The sequence below is a fragment of the Tasmannia lanceolata genome, unplaced genomic scaffold, assembly GCF_043159265.1.
Source record: "Tasmannia lanceolata isolate RefF3 unplaced genomic scaffold, GAP_Taslan_0.1 ptg000037l, whole genome shotgun sequence".
Lineage (NCBI taxonomy): Eukaryota > Viridiplantae > Streptophyta > Magnoliopsida > Canellales > Winteraceae > Tasmannia > Tasmannia lanceolata.
In genome coordinates this window covers 53,968,701-53,990,114 of record NW_027518714.1, presented here as the reverse complement: position 1 = coordinate 53,990,114, position 21,414 = coordinate 53,968,701, and the positions used below count along the sequence as shown (strand labels likewise).

The following is a 21,414-nucleotide window of genomic DNA, read 5'->3' as shown; positions in this document are numbered from 1 at the left end:
CGTCAAACTCCTCCAACTCTTCAAAGTACTTCGTTGGAGCAAGCAGAAAGGCTTGTGCATCTTCAAAAGGCACGAGGAACGAGTGCACACAAATGAAGATGGTGAAGATGGTTAGAAATTAGCTTTTAGATGTACTTAAATTTTGAAAGATACATATGAAAATGGTTAGAAACTATTATTTTTTTATGTACTTAAATTTTGAAAGATAAATAAAGAAAATATTACACGTAAGCTCCCATGGCGCTCCCAAAGTAAGACTCTTCTAGACCCCACGCTTCCCCGCACCCACTTCTTGCTTCTAAGCTCAAACTTATGCAGGGGCTCTTAAGGGTGCTCAAAGCCTATCCATGGAAGTAATAATAGCATCTCAGAAGTAAAGGTATATAGCACTCTCCTCCGTCTCGACAGTAACTTCTTTTATGTAAGAGCTACATCGAGGGAAAAATGTCGTGTCTTTGTAGGCAGAGGCTGTAAACGACAAAGGGGGATTGATTTTTGGACTGATTATGTGATTATACATAAACTGTACAACTCATGGCTTCATGGTCCGCTCTTTGCCGAAGTCACTTAAGGGAGAGAGAAATCACCATTGCATAATAGCTTTAGCATTTCAGTTTAGACTGTTCTTCCAGCAGAATTAGACAAAGAGGGAGGGGGGCTAAATGACCATACTTGCATGCCAGGTGTACCATGGTGGCCAGGAGAAAAGCAGAGGATTTTCAGCCCAGAAATAAAGTAGATTTCAATAACAATCTGAACTAACACAAAATAATAGTACTTATTCGGCTTAAATGTCAGCATACCCCATCCACTTCTATCTGCAGCATCACGGCATTCGACTCTGAACCGTGAGGAATGACTACGAACTTCTCCAATAGTTTCTAGTTGTTTCTTCGCAAGTGAGGAGCTAATTTCCACGGAGCTGCAATTTAAGAAAACTGATTTTAAAGTAATTGAGCAGGTTCTACGTAAGTAAAAAATGGAGGAAATGGAATGCAGTAGCAAGTAAATGTTCCATATCTCTTGGTCTAGATAATATAATTAAAGTATGAAAACAAAGAAAATCAGACATCAGTAATTAACCGGTCCCATAGAATCAAGGTACATCTAGATGTAATTGTTAAAATACAGGGCCTGTTTGCCCGGATAAAAACTGATCATTTGCTTATTCACAGATTAATCTATCCCAGGATAGACTCATCCTAAACTTTCGAGGCTATATTCTAAGTAATGTAACAAAATACATACGCACAGCACACACAAACACACACACACACACACACACACACACACACACACACACACACACACACACAGGAGTTAAGATCAAAGCCCACTGTTGCTATGAGCCCACCTCTAGTTTTAGAAAAGGAAAGAAGTAAATTATTTTTTTGAAATGACCACAAGGCCCTCTATGCTTCCACTTGCTTGCATGAGAAACGAGAATAAAAAGAGAACAAAAAAACAAAGGGAATAGGAAGGCAAAGAGGAGAGGAGACGAAGAGGTAGGAAATGAGAGGAGAGACGACAGGAGAACAGAGAGGGAAAGAAGTGAGCTGCATGGCAGTACTCATGTTGAAAACTGAGAGAACTCTAATCAACAGGATCAAATCCGATGAGCAACCAATGACAATATGAGATGCAAGAAACATAAACACACAAAGCAAGAAGCAAATGATTTACGTGGTTCGGCGGTGTGCCAACGTCCACGGGAGAAGAATTTCACTATTTCGATTTTCTTTTTGAAATTCAAACTATTTCGATATTATGGTTACGAACTCTCTTTTTGAAATTCAGTACACCAAGAAAACGCCAAAACTATATTACCTGTAACCTTAATATGTGGCTTATATATATTCATGCCACTACATCAAGAATTATCAAATTCTTAGTTTTAAAACTGCCCCGCGTCATCATGGACTCCCCCTGAATCGACTCCCTTTTACCTTGGTTGCGTTCTGCGTTTTGTCGTTGCGTTCCGCATTTTGCCCTATAAAGTCAATAAAAACTCCTCTGACTCTCCTGAATTATGACCGCGTCAACCGAGTACTCAGCCGCATTAACAAGGTACTCTACTGCATCATACTGAGTTGACTAGGATTTTCTTCGGCCGTGTTCGGTGCCGCATCCGTGTTTTTAAACACTGATTTAAGACTTCGAATGGAATTGGGAAACATATATGGAGTAGTATTAAAACCCATTTAGGCACCACTTGTGATATATGAAAAGGAAAACCAAAACCCCGAGAATTCTTTCCTTCCTTTCCCCTCATCTTGAGCTCCCAACTTGCATCTCTCTCTGATCTCGAGTATTCATCTTTATCCAGCCAGAGATCTAATGGGTGTCATGCTCGTAGTTAGCAAAACTCCATTTTAAACGGCGTTTTTTTCAACAAAAAAAACATGTTTTATTGGTGTGCCGTTTAAAACTTTTACAACGAATAAAACTCCGTTTTTTTAGAACGTTTTAAACATGTTTTTGGCCAAATTTCCAATTTTACCCTCACCATATTTTGTACATGACAATTTAAAACCCATTTTCTTGTGTTTCCCTTTTTTTTTAACCAGTACCGTATTAAACTCAAATTTTTGCTATCCCATTTGTTTTTGCCGAATCAAGTTTTGCTAACTATGGTCATGCTACAAAGCCTTTAGCTGGTACTAGGAGACAACCCCTTCGTTTTGTCGATCGTCTTCAACTCTATCAGGATGTGACCTCTTAGCAATGGTCTACTACGTGTGATTACACACCTAGTAAAAAGATCGAGAGAAAAGTTTTGAAAATACACTTCTTCCAATTGATTACACATTTCCAAAGTAGATGTTGCAAAATATTATGTTGCTTCCATGGTTTTAAATTTCCATCGAAACCGGCAAGAAACGATTGAAGTGTTTCCATCTCCATCCTTGCCGAAACTGAAATCGAAACGACCGAAATGCAAAACCCAAAATCGCAAATGTAATAGTGGTATACTATCTCAGTATGTATTACATAATTATATTTATATGACTTGCATGTGAAATGTGGTGCATGTATAATTGATAAATATTTGTATGAATTACATGTGAAATTTGATACACACTAAATTACCAGAAATGGGTGACAATGCATGCATGGTTTTAAATTTCGGTTTCGGCCAAAATATTTCGGTTTCGGTGGAAAACGAAACGAAATTCACATTGAGTAGGAAAAGTACCAAACTTCGCCGAAACGTTTCAGAAATTTCGGCCAAAACGTTTCGTTTCGGTGAAATTTCGGAAATTTTGGTGAAATTTTGGAAATTTCGGTGAAACGTTTCGGTCAAGTACAAAATTTCATCCGAAATTTCCGAAATTTCGGTGAAACGTTTCGGAAATTTTGCTGAAATTTTTACAAGATTTCGTCCGAAATTTCGTACCGAAACCGAAACCGAGATTTAAAACCTTGAATGCATGTCACTAGGTGTTTGATGTTTTTAAACCATCCTGGATAGTTGTCTTGTTTATTTGATGGTTTTTAAGTGTGCATGGTTTTTATTCTAGTATTTCCTGAAGTTTCATCTTCGAATTCTATCATTCGCATATATTTCCATATGTTTCCGTGATTTTACAGGATTTCCACCGAAATTTCAAACCAAATAGAAACGATTCCATTTCCGTGGCGACAGGAACCCAAACTTAAATTTAAAACCTCGGTTGTTTCTCATGCCATTTCAAAAGGTGAAGTAATATATTTCTTGAATACATTGTCCAAAGCATGAGCAGGTTGGTTGAAGTGGAAGCATGCTTCAGGAGTTCTGTGCGACAGTAAAATACCTACCAAATTGAAGGGAAAGTTTTATAAGACAACTGTGAGACCAGTCATGCTGTACGACTCAGAAAGTTGGGCCACCAAGAAGCAACATGTGCATAAGATGAGTGTAGCGCAAATGTGAATGCTAAGATGGATGTGCGGCCACACAATGTTAGATCAAATTAAAAATGAAGACATACGTAAAAAGGTGGGGGTGGCACCAATTGAGGAGAAGATGAGAGAGCACCGCTTAAAATGGTTTGGGCATATCCAACGTAGGCCTTTGAATGCTCCAGTGAGAAGAAGTGACTCGTGCCAAGTTGGTGGAGTAAAAAGAGGTAGGGGCAGACCAAAAACAACTTCGGTAGGAAAGACTTGAGGGCTAGGAACATAACAAAGAACATGACCTTGGATAGGAGAGAATGGAAGAAAATGATCCATGTAGACGAACTCAATTAGTGTCAGGATTAGACTTCGTAAATTTCAGCTGGGTAGATCCTTTCACCTTCTTCACGAAAAATTTCTAAAGGATTCATTAGCCGACCCCAACTAGTTTCGGCAAAAGGCGTAGTTGAGTTGAGTATTGTCCAAAGCATGAACAATTTCATCTTTAGGACGGTTTTCGGTCATGTCTTACGTACATTTGTAATTATATAACTTCTCTAATTACATTTAGCTACCTTTGGGAGCCTTGTTGATTTACCTCTGAAACGTATTAGAATGAAATACATGTCCAAGTGAAAGCTTAAAGAAAGCATATGAAAGTACAAACTATATACATACATGTAATTCATATTATTGTAAACTTTCGATGGTGCATTCAACATCATGTAATCCATTATACACTTTGCACATGTTCCTGACCCACCGCCAATTTCATAAATCTGAATCCACATAATGAAACATCAGCAGCATTATTCAGCCTTAAAAAATAACAGCAAAAGTACTGAAAGTAACAGAATCCACATTCAATCCAGAAAACATCATGAATGAGAGAGAATTATGAACAAATCAACCTTTTTAAAAAAAAAAATGGATGAACAAATCAACCTTGCAAATAAAGGAAAATGAATAATTCTGCAGAAAAGAAAAACTCAAGGAAACCGTACACGAGTTTATACAATAGAACTTTTTGAAACCAAATTAGAGAATATGTTATTGCTCTGCAGGTTGCATAAACATTTTTTCTGAGCAGCCACAAGTAACAACCATAATGTATGAAAACACATTATTCGCATACAAAATCTTACACAAGGGAACATAGTGGAGTAAATGAAGAAATTAAATATGCTAGAAGAAGAGCATAAGACAACAATGTGTACTAAGGATTGACATCAAGAACTATCAAGAACAGTAAAGGAAGGATTTTAGCATTGAATGGATTTCGAGTTCAATGAAAACAAGTGGTACACACGGACTAAACTGACCAAATGCCAAAGAAGTTGCATTTTTTTAACACAGAAACAGATGGTTGACTCATTAAAAAAAAAAAACTCTTTTGATTTGCAAATTAACAATTTCACATGATAAGATAAGCTGTAAGAAGGGAACTATTTTCTAGTGAAATGTTTGTTTGAGCTTTAGCAAAAACAAATGGTGACCAAAGGATATGTCCACATAACCAAGAAAAAAAGGTTGGCTCTGCATATGCGTGTAGATTAATAAGTTTTATATACAACAGGAAAGTAACAAAGATAACCAAGCCATGTACCAAGATCCATTTAAAACCGGCCACATGACTCCAGCACTATCCAAATATCTAACAGTTAACATTTCCATAAGTGCCCAGAATGATAGAAAGAGGGAGCTTACTTTTAGAGGAACTGAGAGATCAGCAGTGCGCATTATAGCTTCAGCAATACCATGTGCATACCAAGGCTGCAAGTCCAGAAGTTGTTCAGAACATCAAAAAGTCACTGATGAGCATAGTCAAGTGTAAGGCATGAACAAGATTCAGATTTGCAATGTACAAACATGCTCCAAATAATAAGTTGAACCTGAATGGAGCTCAATTTAGTCATATTGAAGAAAAGAATGAAAGTAAATGCAATTTTGTTCACACTCCAGTTCAGTTATTTTTAAATGGGAAAAATAGCTTTATAAAAAGAAAAGAAGGCGGCACAGGCAGGAGTCACGACCGAGATGGTAGGAACAAGAGAAGAAAAACAGAAAATACAAGAGAGCAAGAATAACAAATACATAGCCCCCCAAGCGGAAGGAAATAAAAAATCCCCAAAGACTACCAACACAGGCCCTGGCCAATCTGTCTGTGTCACAATATGCCGATTTCTTTGCGTGCTGAAAGCGGACCAGGAAGTCAGCCACTCTCTCCTGGATCTCATCTACCATATCAGCAAATCTCCGTAGGTAGGGGTGGCTGCCGTCCATCTATTTCATTACATTTAGTGAGTCTCCCTCCTCTATCAAGTTGCTTAAGTTCCCCGTCTCAGTAATTCTAATGCCTTGCAAGGCAGCACTCAGTTTTGCTTCATTGGAATCTGTGATTCTAATGGGGCCAGAAAAGGCACATTTGGTCCTCTCCTGATCGTCTCTCTTAACGTCTTCAACACCAGCAGGATGTAGACTACCTAAGCTCTATCCGTCAAAGTTGAGCTTCAAAAGCAAAACACATGGCAAATCTCTTTCTAGCATCTCTGTCTGTTGCATGGATTATTTGCCCCACTCTGCTGAATTCGTGTCGACACGTCTCCGCATCCGAATCGGACATGGATTCACGTGGGACACACCCGAATTCTTGTCATAGCCGTGTCCTGCACAAATCCTTTTTTTTTTCGGGGGAATCCAATTCATCATTGTCTCTTTTGAAATGCGAATCCTTTATATTTCCCTTTAAACTCGTTTTCTTCTAACTTTTTTCATATGAAAGCACAACCCGTACTCTTTTAATAAAAACCCTAGCACCTCAACCCTCGAACATCGACCCCCTTCCTCCTTAAACTCTCTTAATCTTAGTTATAAATTCCGTTCCGTTCCGGCCGGAACGGACCGGAATTCCGGTTCCCGGCAGGATTACTGAACGGAATAGGCATATTTTCCGTCCCGGCCGGAATTCCAGTCCGTTCCGGTCGTTCCAGCCAGAATTCCCATTTCCGGCGGAATTCCCTGTTCCGGCCGGAACGGTATGGAAAGGCGGAAAAAATTCAAAAAAATTACTAAAATGCCATTAAGGCCGTTGGGGAGTGTATTTTACAGATTTGCGCTCATTTTATGACCGTTTTATAGTTGTTGGGAGGGCATTTTTCGTCTTTTTCCAAAAAAATTCAAAAAATTACATAAATTCATTTATGGCTGTTGGGGAGTGTATTTTACACATTTGCCCTCATTTTGTGACCGTTTTATAGTTGTTAGGAGGGCATTTTCGTCTTTTTGCAAAAAAATTGAAAAAAAATCTCAAAAATTACAGAAATGCCATTGTAGCTGTTGGGGACTTTTTTTACACATTTTATGACCGTTTTATAGCTGTTGGGAGGGCATTTTGCGTCATTTTTCACCCCAAAAGCTATAAATAGCCCTCTAACCATTGTTTTTCACAACTCATTTCCTCTTCAAATCTTCTCCTACAACTTTTTTATCTCTTACACTACACTACATACAACCACATCTACTTCTCCTACAACAACAATGATCATCTCAAAGGCTTTTATTATTCAAATTCCACTACAAGCTCAAGAAGATCAAAGGCTTTTTTTTATCTCCTACAACAACAAGCTCTACTATACTAAAGACAAGGGCTTCTCTTCTACAACCTAAGGCTTCTTCAACTTATTCTCTCATCCAAAAGGCGTAAGGAAAGTTAAAGCTTTATTTGATTTAATTTCCTTTCATTCCTTATTCTCTTTCTCTCCATTTCAACTTAAAAAATGAGTTCTTCTGGAGGAGCCTCATCTATTGGTTCCGCACCCGCTAGATCGGATGACCCGACATGGGCTTATGGCCTAGTAATTCCGGGTCAAAAAATCTGTGTTAAATGCACCTTTTGTGAAAAACTCATAAAGGGTGGAGGTATAACCTGGTTTAAAGAATATCTAGCGGATGTTCCTGGCGATGTAGCGGCATGTAAAAAAGTCAATGCCGATGTAAAATAGAGAATGGCACAAATGTTAGGCGAAATGAGAAAAGAAAGGGCTAGGAAAAGTGTATCAAGGGCAGAGGTGGGTAGTTTTTATGCCACACTAAAGGAAGAAGATGTGGAGGAGGGGGAGGGGGATGAGGACGACGAACCGATGGGACCACCTCAGCCTAGGAATAAGGGGAAAGCAGTTGTAGAACTGAGTGGGGCAAAGAGGAAAAAGAAGGGTCTTGTAGGGGGGTTAAGAGATTTCTTTGCACCACGAACAACCCCTGGATCCCAGCCAAGCATTAAGAGTGCTTTGGCAACAAAAGAAACACTTGATCGGGCAAATATGGCAGTTGGCATGCTTTTCTATGATGCCAACCTGCCATTCAATGTTGCTAATTCACCATATTGGCAGCTAATGTTTGATGCCATAAATGCAGTAGGCTCAGGTTATAAGGCGCCTTCTTTTCACGATTTACGGGGGGAGGGGAGGGGATATTGAAGAAAACTATAGAAGATGTAAACAACTACTTGGGGGAAGTTAAGAATACATGGAAAACTAGTGGCTGTTGCATTATATTATGGCCGATGGATGAACAGACACCAAACAACGTGCCTTAATTAACTTTTTGGTGTACTGTCCTAAAGGAGTAGTTTTCCTTAAACCTGTTAATGCATCTGGCGTAGTGAAGAATGCTGAGGCATTGTTTGCAATTTTTGATGAGATTGTTTTGGAGTTAGGTCCGGAAAATGTGGTGCAGTTTATAACTGATAGTGAGCCAAGTTATAAAGCTGCTGGGAATAAGTTAAAAATCAAATATGCCACATTCTTCTGGACTCCGTGTGCAGCCCATTGTTTAGACTTGATTTTAGAGCACTTGGGCAAACCAGATATGTTTCCTCTCATAGGAAGCACAATTGACAGGGCTCGAAAGATTACGAGGTTTATCTACAACCACGCAGCTCTATTGAACTTGATGAGACAGAAATTCACGGGTGGGAGGGACTTATGTCGTCCTGCGTGGACTAGATTTGCTACCAATTTCATTAGTATACAAAGTCTAGTGCTTCATAGGAAAGCCCTACAACAGATGTTCGTGTCTGATAAGTATGCTGCTAGTAGGTACATTCGACATGGATTGACTGAAGAGGCCGTGAGTACAGTGTTGGATAAACAATTTGAGACAACTACAAGCATATTCTAAACATCAGCGAGCCATTGGTGAGGGTGCTGCATTTGGTAGACCGGCAAGACAAACCAACAATGGGTTACATATATGAGGCCATAGATAGGGCCAAAGAAAACATTAAGGCTAGGCTAAAGAACAAGAAGTCAGATTATGCTCCCATCTGGAGGATTATTGACCAAAGATGGGACAAACAGCTTCACAATCCCCTCCATGTAGCGGGATACTTTCTTAACCCTGCTCTATTTTTCAGTCCTACACTCTCCAAGCATCATGAAGTCACCCGAGGTTTGATTGAATGTATTAATCGACTAGTACCTGATGAAGTTACACAGGACACCATCACCAGTCAGATTGAGAATTATCGGGAGTCCACTGGCATGTTTGTAATGAAGATGGCAATCCACAGCCGAGGCAGATTGGGACCAGGTATATTGGTTTGTTCATTTAATTAAGTATATTTTATTTAAAATTTCTACAGGTAAATGCTTAACTATTATTGTTTACTTTACAGTTGCATGGTGGAACCAGTTTGGAAATGACGTCCCGAACTTACAGAGTTTCGCCGTCAGAATTTCCAGCCAAACCTGTAGTGCTACTGGATGTGAAAGGAACTGGAGCACTTTCGAGCACATCCACTCGGCAAAAAGAAACAGGTTGGAGCACCAGAGGTTGAATGACTTGGTATTTGTCCATTACAACCTCAAGTTTCGAGAAAGGTATGCTACTTAGTTGAATTGAAATTAATTTTCTCATATTTCACCACGTGCCTTTAAATTTGAAGTATTACTTACTAATTTATGTTGGACATTTTTTTCAGGGACTTAAACAGAAGATCTTCTACCACTAGCGACCCACTGAGTATAGATCACCTAGATGTTATGATGGATTAGGTTGCGGAAGATGAAGATACCATTCTGACACCAGACGACATTGGATGGAAAAATATTGAAGCGCCTTCGAGAGTTGATGCAGCCAACGACGAGGACGAGGACGCAAACCTTGAGGACACTCCTCCAAGAGGTGGTGGTGACGGCGATGATGAGGGCTACCAGTCGGTTGAGTATGATGATCATCAACCAGATTCACCACCATTTTGATTTAGATTTAGAGATGATATGAGATGTGGTTGGCACTATGTATTTGGCTTTTGTTCTTCTATGTTCTACTTTTTTATGTCTTAGTTGTATTAAACTTTGGTTTTTAAGTAATAAAGATGTCTTTTAGTTCATTTAAGTGTTTCTTATATTTTTCTAACAATTTCTATTTTTTCATATTTTTAACTATTTTTTTCGACCCGAACGCCGGACGAAACGGCCGAAACACCGGAACGAACGTTCCGGTAGTCAAAACGGAACGGCGACCAGAACGGAATTTATAACTAAGCTCTTAATACAAAACTCACCCCAACCCTCTACCCTTGAATATATATGTATAGACACACACACAGATATATATATATATATATATATATATATATATATATATATATATTTATTTATTTATTTATTTATTTTTAAATTTGAAAACTTTATTTTAATTAAAAATTACCGAATTTGAATCCTACTTTTGGGGATTTGCGAAATCCGACACCTCGAATCCGTGTCGGATCCCGACACACGAATCCGAATCCATGCAACACTAATCTCCGCAGGTCGGTACTAGAAATGAACCTAAAACAGGGAAGAATTTTCACCCAAGCTATTGTTAGCGATATTGCTTTAATATATAAATAATACGAGTTTTTTACCAATCCTCTAAAGATACGATCGTTTCTTTCCTTCCAGATAACTCATATCAAAGCCAGCAACGTCGTTGTCCATAATATCCTCCCCCTCCTCCCCCATGGATCGAAAAACCAACATGCTAGGAAATGGACCATCCGCTCTGAAAAGACCCACGACAACCCAAATCTCCCAAGAATGGGACACCAAATCTCTTCGGCAGTCCTGCAATGCAGAAACATATGATCTTCAATCTCTCCTGCTTCTACATAAGGCACAATGATCAACTATTTGCATGTTGTAATTCCGCGGATGGTACTCCAGTTCAGTTACAACCAATAGTATCTAGTTTATGAATCACTAACCATAATTCATTGGCTCGCCAATTTCAATCAAAACTAAAGCGTGTGGGGTACATAGGTAAGCTAGAGATCGAAAGACTAATGTTGCATTTTCTCCAATCCAAGTCAATGTGAATTTACTACCGAAGGGTGGAGATATCACAGGTGCCAAGTTTGGTGCTTCAAATGAGACGAGATTGTTAACAAATGGGCCAATACGATTCCGCTGGGGTCATGATGTTCCCCTTGTGGCTGGTTGGAATATGTAATGTAACTACCTTTCATAGTTATGTTGAAAGAAGCTTCGATCAATCCAGAATGGATCTTTATGAAGAGGATTCATCCATAGGTCTTCTCATGCCATATTTGTAGACTGGTCACTTCTCTTTTCAATGAAACAGTGATTGCCTACAATTTTCTTGATTAGTGCATTTCCATGTATTCACCAAGCTTTAATTTATTTTCTTCTAACACCTCTCCTAATTATGGAACGTGTGGAATTGGACAGAATGGATGACAGCTACATCCCTGCGGCACTGTTTATTCTCCAAAACTTTATGGGACCATATCTAAGTTTCAAAATTTGCAAGCTGGAAACAAAAAGTACTAGAATAGGAGATTCTTGACTTCCATTTATTATAGAGAGCATTACGAAAGAGCCAGGTAGAAAAGGACCGATTCAGCGCCTGTGACGGGCAAGCTGATGGTACCTAAGTTGAGTAGGATCTGAACGCAAGCGGGCCAAGGTTGGGAGAACGACAATTTGTCCAAGTCAGGTAGCCTAAAACCTGAAAGACGGGGTGCCATCCTCTTTGAAGTACTGATTCTCAATGATCATCAAACCATGATGCTCCATTGATGATTGATGGAGGAAGGTATGATTCAAAGCAGATATCCGCACCAACAAAACAGGAAGCATTGCCTCTAAGACCACTGACAAGGAGAGTGTCTGTTGTGGACTTGTTGGCAAGAGTGGGGAGTCCTACCAAGTTACAGTGATAGGTACCAAAGAGAGAAAATAGCAAATAATGACATCTCCATTTGCCCGTGACCAGATGTGTAAATGGTTTATGTAACCAGAATGAATGCTGGAAACAGGGTAGCTATATTGGATGGGTTGAAATGATTACAGGCATGGTTTTAAATTTCCACCGAAACCAACACGAAATGACTGGAATGTTTCCATTTCCATCTCCACCGAAACGATACCGAAACCAAAATACACATTGAAACTGTTGTGTTTCTACACGAGAGATGGAGAGAAGAAGAAGAGAAGAGATGGAGGACGTGAGAGAGAGTTGTGTATTCCCCTCTCCCACACGAAAATGTTATATATATTATTGGAATAGAGTTACATATATAAAATGACAAGTATGCCCCTATGTGTAAATACATCCAACACTCCCCCTCAAGCTGGAATGTATATATTCCAGCTTGTTACAAGCATCTTTCAACTTAGCAGGTCCCAACGGTTTGGTGAACACATCTGCAAGCTGGCCTAATGATCGAGTAAACACCGTGCATATTTCACCTATCTGAATTCTCTGACGAACAGAATGACAGTCGACTTCAATATGTTTGGTTCGCTCATGGAAACTGGATTAGTAGCGAAATGGATTGCAGCCTTGCTAGAGATGAAGATGAAATACCAATTTCTGGAAAGAGGGAGTGTAACCAAATCAGTTCTCCACTTGTATAAGACATGGCTCGGTATTATGCTTCTGCACTTGATTTAGCTACGTCATCTTGCTTCTTACTCCTCCAAGACACCAAGTTGCCCCCAAAAAATGTGCAATATCCAGTAGTTGACCTCCCGTCTGCTGAAGATCCTACTCAATCCACGTCAGTAGACCCCTCTATTTTCTCATGACCATATTTCTTGAAACACAAGCTTTTCCTTGGATTGCCCTTCAAATATTTAATGATCTGGATCACTGCTGCCCAATAAGAGGTACGTGGAGAATTTATGAACTAACTGATTACCCCTACTACAAATGAGATGTCAGTACGGGTGACCGTCAGATAGATCAACTTTCCAAACCTTCTGTATCTACCAGGGTCATCTAACAAGTCTCCCTGATCCGGAAAGAGTTTTACATTCGGATCCATAGGTGTAGCTGCAGGTTTTATCACCATCAAGCCAGTCTCCTCTTATATATCTAGCACCTATTTTCTTTGTGACAAAGAGAGTTCACAACGAGAGTATGCTACTTGAATTCCAACGAAATACCCAAGAAGACCTAGGTCTTTAGTGGAAAACTCTCATTGTAGGAAAGTCTTTAACCTCTGTACGCCAGCTTTCTCATTCCCTATGATCACAATATCATCCACATATACGATCACACACACACACACACACACACATATATATATATATATACATATATACACACTAGTAAAAAAACCCCATGTGATGCACGGGCCGACAAAGAACTTTACGGACCACATCATAGGCTGATCCAAACCGTCCATGTGATGGAACACAACATAAATAGGTTGTGCCCCAAAAATCATTCCATAAGCTGATCCTAGCCCTCCAATCTATAAAGGTTTCCATAATATGTTGTTCCTCTTAAATCAGATGGTTAAGATCACCCTATAGATTTTTTATTAAAAAAGCATAAAGGAGGGGGGTAAGATTGAAATTATGTGGCTTTATAGGTTGATCCAAACCGTCCATGTGATGGAACACAACATCAATTGGTTGTGCCCGTAAAATCATTTCCATAGGTTGATCCTAGCCCTCCAATCGATATAGGCTGATCCTAGCCCTCCAATCGATATAGGTTGATCCTAGCCCTCCAATCAATAGAGGTTTCCATAATTGTTGTTCCTCTTCAGGTGCCCGGAATCCGTCAATATTTGGTAAGTGTCCTGCATGAGTAATATAAAGTAGTTATTTCGTCATTATCATATGTCTTTACCTCTTCTCGGTAGTTTTTTTCCGTAATTGTCATAGACAGGTACCCTATGTCGGTACTTTTCGTTTGTAGATTACGATTTTACCCTCACATAGATAGTACGTACAGATATGTGGGGAGGGCAAAAAACGATAAAAATCATCCCCATTGACGTGTTAAATGGACAATAATTCTCCTTTTTCTCTTCTGCTATATATATATATATATATATATATATATATATATATATATATATATATATATATATATATATCCAACAGAAAACTGGTGGCTGAAGACTGGATGATCAACTATACACTGCTTCATACCGAAGCACAAAACTGCATCACTGAATAGCCCAAACCATGCTCGAGGAGATTGCTTAATCCCATAAAAGCTTTACGAAGACGACAAACTGAGGAGCACATATCCTCCTGAGCAACATGCCCAGGAGGTTGCTACATGCATACCACCTCTGTAAGGCCACCATGGAGAAACCATAATTTAAAACATTGATTACAGCGGAGATTGATACAGAAAGCCCAAGGTAGTCAAAACTCAAAACACCTAGACTGCAACCTTCTTAAGTGCACAGGCAATTTCTTAGGAACAAAAACCCCAAAAAAGTTAGGTTGAATATATTACTATCCCAATATGTATAAATGTATACGATTAAATGCAGTCAATAAAACAAGGGAGATGATATTTTCACCCCCTCTGCAGTACGCATTCGCCCCCTTTATGACGTGAACAGTGGGCAACTTTAAGGCTTTTTTATGTCAAATCACGTTAAAAGGGGGGGGTGAATGCGTACTGCAGGGGTGAAAATATCATCACCCTAAAACAATCATTGACTTATCATAGTCAACTCAACTCAACAAAGCCTTTGTCCCAAACTAATTGGGGTCGGCTAAATGAATCCTTTAGAAAAAATTTATGAAGAAGGGAATCTACCCGGCTCTAATCCTAGTTCTAGTTGGGTTCTTCTACGTGGATCATTTTCTTACATTCTATCCTATCCAAGGTCATGTTCCGTGTTTTGTTCCTAGCTATCAAGTTTTTCCTCACTGTTTCTACCCAGTTGTTTTCGGTCTGCCCCTACCTCTTTTTACTCCATCAATTTGGCACAAGTCACCACTTCTCACCGGAGCATCCAAAGGCCTATGTTGGATATGTCCAAACCATCTTAAGCGGTGCTCTCTCATCTTCTCCTCAATTGGTGCAACCCCCCACCTTTTTACGATGTCTTCGTTTTTAATTCTATCTAACCTTGTGTGGTTGCACATCCATCTAAGCATTCGCATCTCCGCCATACTCATCTTATGCACGTGCTGCTTCTTGGTGGCCCAACATTCTGAGCCGTAGAGCATCGTTGGCCTCACAGCTATCTTATAAAACTTTCCCTTCAACTTGGTAGGGATTTTACGGTCGCACAGAACTCCTGAGGCAAGCTTCCACTTCAACCAACCTGCTCTTATTCTATGGTTAACATCCTCTTCAATCTCTCCTTATGCAGAATTGAACCAAGATAGCGAAAGATATCCCTCTTAGGTACCTCCTGTCCAGTCATATTTACTACGTCCTCGTCCTGCCTCCTTACATTACTAAAGTTGCATTCCATATATTCTATCTTAGTCTTACTCAGTCTAAAACCTTTAGATTCCAAAGTAGTTCTCCATAACTCTAATTTAGCATTTAATCCTGCTTTGGTTTCATCAATTAATACTATGTCATCTGCAAATAACATACATCACGGCACCTCATCCTGGATACCCTCTGTAAGCTCATCCATAACTAGCGTAAAAAGATAAGGGCTTAGAGCTGATCCTTGGTGCAGTCCTATTGTTATTGGAAACTCAATAGACGTGCCATCCGTGGTCCTGACACTAGTTACTGCTCCATCATACATATCCTTAATCACATCAACATATTTAGTAGGCACTTTTTTCCTTTCAAGGACCCACCACATAACACTCTTGGGAACCCTATCATACGCTTTCTCCAAATCAATGAAAACCATATGAAGGTCCTTTTTATTTTCTCTAAATCTCTTCATTAACCGCCTAATCAAGAAGATAGCTTCCATAGTCGATCGTCCGGGCATGAAGCCAAACTGATTATCTGACACCTTAGTCTATTTTCTTAGTCTATGCTCAATTACCCTCTCCTAAAGCTTTATGGTGTGACTCGTTAGCTTAATTCCCCGGTAATTGGTGCAACTCTGAATATCCCCTTTATTCTTATAAATAAGTACTAATGTACTATTCCTCCACTCATCAGGCATCTTCTTAGTCTTCAAAATATTGTTAAATAATCTAGTCAACCAAACCAAACCCACATCACCCAAGCATCTCCAAGTCTCAATAGGAATATCGTTAGACCCCCTAGCCTTACCTAATTTCATATTTTTCATAGCTACTCTTACCTCTGATGTTCGGATTCTAGGAACAAACCTCTGATTTGTATCATCAAAAGCGTTATCAAGTTTTCACAAATTCGCTACAGCTTCTCCATTAAACAACTTATCGAAGTAACTTATCCACCTCTCGTTAACCTCGTTTCTTTTACTAACAATCTTTGATTCTCGTCTTTGATGCATTTTATATAATTCAAGCCTCTGCTCTTCCTTTCCCTCATCTTAGCAAGCTTGTAGACATCTTTGTCACCCTCTTTCGTCCCTAACCAGTGGTACAAATCCTCATATACCTTGACTGTGAGAAGTCTATTGGCATATCATAGTAAAGGTTTTAAATTTCGGTTTCGGTGGGAATCTTGTAAAATCACAGAAACATAAGGAAACATATGCAAATGGTGAAATTTTTTATTCTTTTAAAAAAAGAAATGCAAATGATGAAATTTAAAGATGAAACTTTGGGAAATGGTAAAATAAGCACAAATACATACTTAGAAACCATAAAATACGGACGAAAGCCATCCTAATGGCTTAATCACATCGAACACATGGTGACATGCGTTGTCGCAAATGTCTGGAACAATAAATTCGAAACAAAAGTACAATGTAATGAAGTACAAGAAAGTAAAATGACCAGTCTCCCCTTTATCCCATGTTTGGTTGACCGGACTATGGTGGGAAAAAAAAAAAACTTTGTTTGGTTGCTTGAACTATTGGGAAGAAAAAAATTCTTCTCAAGCTTATTTTTGGTTCCTGGGTTTATTTTTGTTCCTGGGATTATTTTGGGATGGGATTAAAAGGCAATCATTACAAAAGTGGGATTAAAATTTCACCACACAAGCAATCATTGCAAGAGTGGGATTAAAAAAAACCTAGTGCTAAAAGGCAACTAAACATGGGATTGGACCAAAATTTGACTAAAACTTCCTAGGACAAAAATTTAACTGGCAACCAAACGGAGCATTAAGGACCCCAACTCTGTCAATACCACAGAGTTATGAAATGTTATTTGTCCCATGTCGATCTGACATCCCATGCATAAGATACGGTTACTTTGTTGTGCAGTTCAATAATGTTGCCTACCAGATCTCATTCTCTATAATAAAGAAATGAAATACAAATAATAACATCTTTCCATTTTTCGGTCAAATTTTCCGGGGAAATGACGTGGAACGAATTCATGTAGATTTCGTTTCGGTGGGGATGGAAATGGAAATATTTTGGTCGTTTCGGGAAAATTTAAAACCATGATCTTAGTAGGGCCCTAAATCCAATTTCATACCACAATTACGCATCATGCCATCCACAATTCATGTCTTCATGGCCAAGAAACAAAAACAAGAAGACCAAGAAAAGGGGGACCGGGAGTTTATGCTCTACCCGGATCATGAAGTACTTCACTGAATCAACAGCAGCACACATTAATTCATTGAAATGCAAAGTGGGTGCCTTATCTCCACTAGTTATCCACTGTTATTCTTCACAAAGCTTCATCCGGACGAGCACCATTATTGGTCAACATGGAACTCAAGTGGTGAGCCAAGAATTTGTATCTTTTTGTACCCGAAATCATAACTATCAAATGAAGTTTTTCTTGACAACAGATCTTGCATGATCCTTACAGCTTTGATGCAATATGTACAGCCACACAATCCCAGCAAAGGTTTTTCGACGAAACCTCCTGAAAGCTTTTGATTTGTAGAACCCAAACCTAGTCTTAGTTTTAGATCTTGAAAAGGGGAAAGGAACAATTCAGGATCTAAGACTCTATGCTCTAAATGGGAAAAGGATTACTTCAGAAGATGTATTAAGAAAAAAGGCAATGACTCATTAGTTGACTCCACTACCCGATAGCATAATAGATGATAATGAGAAGCCTAAAACTGACCATTTTAAATTTATTTATGGAAATAAAAATAGCAATGGTAAAAAGAATAAACTGCCCCTTCACACGAATCAAATCTTAAGACTAAAGAACATACCTACTAACCAACAATAGTATCAAATAAAGGTGATCTGGTTGCCCTAAATATTCTGAGAAGGATAGAATGGATGAAGACCAAATGCTCCAACAGCAACAATCTGAAATTATGTAGTTTGATAGAACTCACCTCCTAAACTAAACAAAGTTCTGGATTGGACTAATAGACAGAGACATCTAATTTTGCACTTTACAAGAAGGCCTAAGAGAAAATCCCCCTATGGTGTCAGAACTGACTATCCATAAATTCAGACAAACTAATGAATAGAGTGTACCTTAAAAAGCTCCACCGGAGTAAACCATGCAATGTCATTCTGCTTGTAAAGACTATCCAAAAGTCGCAAATAAGCATTCCTGCCTGAATTATATAAAAAATTAATGCCAAGAGAAATGGAAGAGATCTACAAAATAATATCCAAAATGCAATTGAATTTAATTATCTGAGAAAGCACTGCTTCCGAAGGACAAAAGATAAGTAGAATGAGATCTTCAATCCAGCCACATTCGGACCACCCCAACCAGGAACTTGATCATTATTTGACAACGAAGTCTCAAAATATACAACAAGAGAAGTTTCTACTGTGTAACAAAATATCTTTTTTTTTTAAATGGTCCAAACTACCTTTAATTGTTGCCATCGCAATAATAAAAATAGCATAATGGAGCATGAAATCAATTCATTGACATTTTTGAAATACTTATTAGCAACTTATGGAATATTTTCTTTATTCTTTCTTACCATGTCAGTGACTTTTCAAGAAAAATAATTCAGTAAAAAAATGTGATTTCTAGTAGAACTTAGAAAGTCAGGACCTTTACAACTCCAATTATTTTGTTACGAACCCGAATCAGTTCTTAACGTGATTGATTTTCTTATAGGGAAGATCAGCCTCTTGATCCACTTCGAGGGAAGGATCAATCCTCTTTTGTGCACAAAGACACTTTCAGAAACAATTTCCTTCATTCATCTAAGAAGGTTATTTAAAGAAAAGCCCGAATCTAGATAATCCTTATTTCTAAAACTCCTACACATCCCAAACAACTACAAATCAAATCCTAAAATTAATAAAATCTAAATTAATTTATTCCATCATAAGTGGGTCCCATCTAGGCCCGTAACATATTTCTTGCACAGATTCAACATAATCAGAGAGAGATTTAACTTCTTATAGCAAGAACCACCTACCTTTCAACTGATTGAACTTGATGGTCTTGTCAAGAAACCCAACTGGCCCTGATCTATTGGAGAAGTACCCATGATTTGGGTCGTATAATGCTGAATGAATGAAATCTCGCACCTATGAGAAGATAAGGAACATAAATGATCGATTTTGAATGGCAGCAAGAATGAACAGAAACAAAAAGATTAAGACGGAGATAGTGAAAAGAGAGGCGATTAATAAAAATAAGGGTTTTGTGAAAGAGTTCCCTAAGGTGCAATGGAAACATAATTTTACATATGTTTCCAATCTTAAACATTTGTAAAAATCTCAAAACATTCTCAAAATGGGTGTTAAATTATGTTTCCAATGCACCTTAACGAGTGCCCAAAACCCTAAAAATAGTAATATCCGAAGAGAGAAATCACGTTATCTCACAAGAATAGGTGAATCGCCAACAATGTCTGTGGAGAAGAAGGACGAAGATGGACAACGCAATGGTGGGTTTTGCCAAGAAATGACTGCAGAAAGAAACCCATAAGGTGCAATGAATTATTATGTTAGGGTTTGGCAGAGAGAGAGAGAGAGAGAAATACCTTGGTAGGGTTTGGAGGAATGAAAGGCGAATAGAAGAGGAGGGGTTTTGGCTCGGCGAAAAAGCATCATTATATCTCGCCCGGCACAGTAGCAGATTGTGATTGGAGTAAGAAAATTTTGAAGTTCTTTCGAAGCGGGAGAGAGGAAGAGAAAAATGGGTTACTTTGGAGAGGGTTCGGGTTCTCTACTGATAAATTTGGGGTGCCAATGCCTAGTTTTTGTTAGCGCCACCCCAATTTTTGTCTTTGTTTTAAAGAAAAATTGCCAATGGTGACGCCAAAATGCAAGAATTGTGAACGGGGGACACACTTTTGAAAATTTGTTAGAGAGGGACGACATGGGGTTAATCAAGTCTCTAAAAGGGAGTTACCAACCCTCCAAATGGGGTTATCAAACTCTCAAAAAGGGGTTATCAACCCTCTTTAACAATTTTTGAAAAGGGTGTCCCCAGTTCACAATTCTTGTATTTTGGAGTCCCACCTTGGCAATTTTTCCTTGTTTTAAAAAGACCTAATACCCCTCTATCTACATTTCACGAATAATTTTTTCCAATTTTGACTTTTCCTCTTTTGTTCACTTGTTTTCCCGAAAAAGGAAAAGAAAAGGTCTCCCGGGAATCTGACATGGAATTAGGAAAAGAAATCCAGAGAAACTGTGTAGGAAAAGGTTTCTCGCGCCTGTTCATGTGCGCAGGAACTGTGCAGGAAAAGGTTTCACGAGAAACTGCTTGCCCACCTTTTGTCACTAGTTTTTCCGGGAAAGCAAATCCGACCAAAATAGTGAGATTTGGTTTCCCACACTTGTGAGAAAAGAGACATTTCCACATCATTTTTGGCAATTTCCATGTCATTATTTGTCATTTTCCACCTAGGCTTGTTACTTTCTCAGGAAAGAAAGTGAACACCAGAATTCTGTATTGTCAAGGAAAAAAGAGGTTGTTTTCCAGGGATTTGCTTTCTCGGGAACGCAAGTGAACAGTTACTATAATCTCTATTTCTCTCTTCATCTTCTCCTTTCTTCATTTTCTTTTTCTTCCTCTTCTTTTTGTTGAAGTACCATAATTGACATACTATAGTTAAAATGGAAGAATAAGAAAAAATAAAATAAGCGAAATGATATCAACACAACCATATTTTGATATTTAAAGAGCTTTAGCTTGTTTTTTCTTTTTTAATTGGCTTGTAATGGTTTTTTGTGAACCGTAATGACCTTTTGACCGCTCTTTAAATACTGGAAGACAAGATAGGTGAGCGCATATATCA

At 38.7% G+C, this 21,414-nt stretch overlaps 1 protein-coding gene across 3 annotated transcripts in view; it reads right to left on the bottom strand.

Annotated features, from left to right (window-relative positions):
- The window catches only part of LOC143862168 (NADH dehydrogenase ubiquinone complex I, assembly factor-like protein (DUF185)), a 53,532-nt gene extending 33,034 nt beyond the window's left edge, over positions 1 to 20,498 (bottom strand). The window contains exons 1-7 of one of the 3 annotated variants that reach the window (XM_077373167.1): positions 20,152 to 20,498; positions 19,994 to 20,076; positions 19,582 to 19,693; positions 18,671 to 18,753; positions 5,584 to 5,649; positions 4,555 to 4,655; positions 804 to 922 (exon numbers count right to left, since the gene is read on the bottom strand). In XM_077373167.1, the coding sequence (XP_077229282.1) occupies positions 804 to 922; positions 4,555 to 4,655; positions 5,584 to 5,649; positions 18,671 to 18,753; positions 19,582 to 19,693; positions 19,994 to 20,076; positions 20,152 to 20,221 (634 nt within the window). In that variant the 5' untranslated portion in view covers positions 20,222 to 20,498. The remainder of the gene's footprint in view (positions 1 to 803; positions 923 to 4,554; positions 4,656 to 5,583; positions 5,650 to 18,670; positions 18,754 to 19,581; positions 19,694 to 19,993; positions 20,077 to 20,151) is intronic. The other 2 variants (XM_077373166.1, XM_077373165.1) reach the window with 2 other exon arrangements.
- Between the last annotated feature and the right edge of the window lie 916 nt (positions 20,499 to 21,414).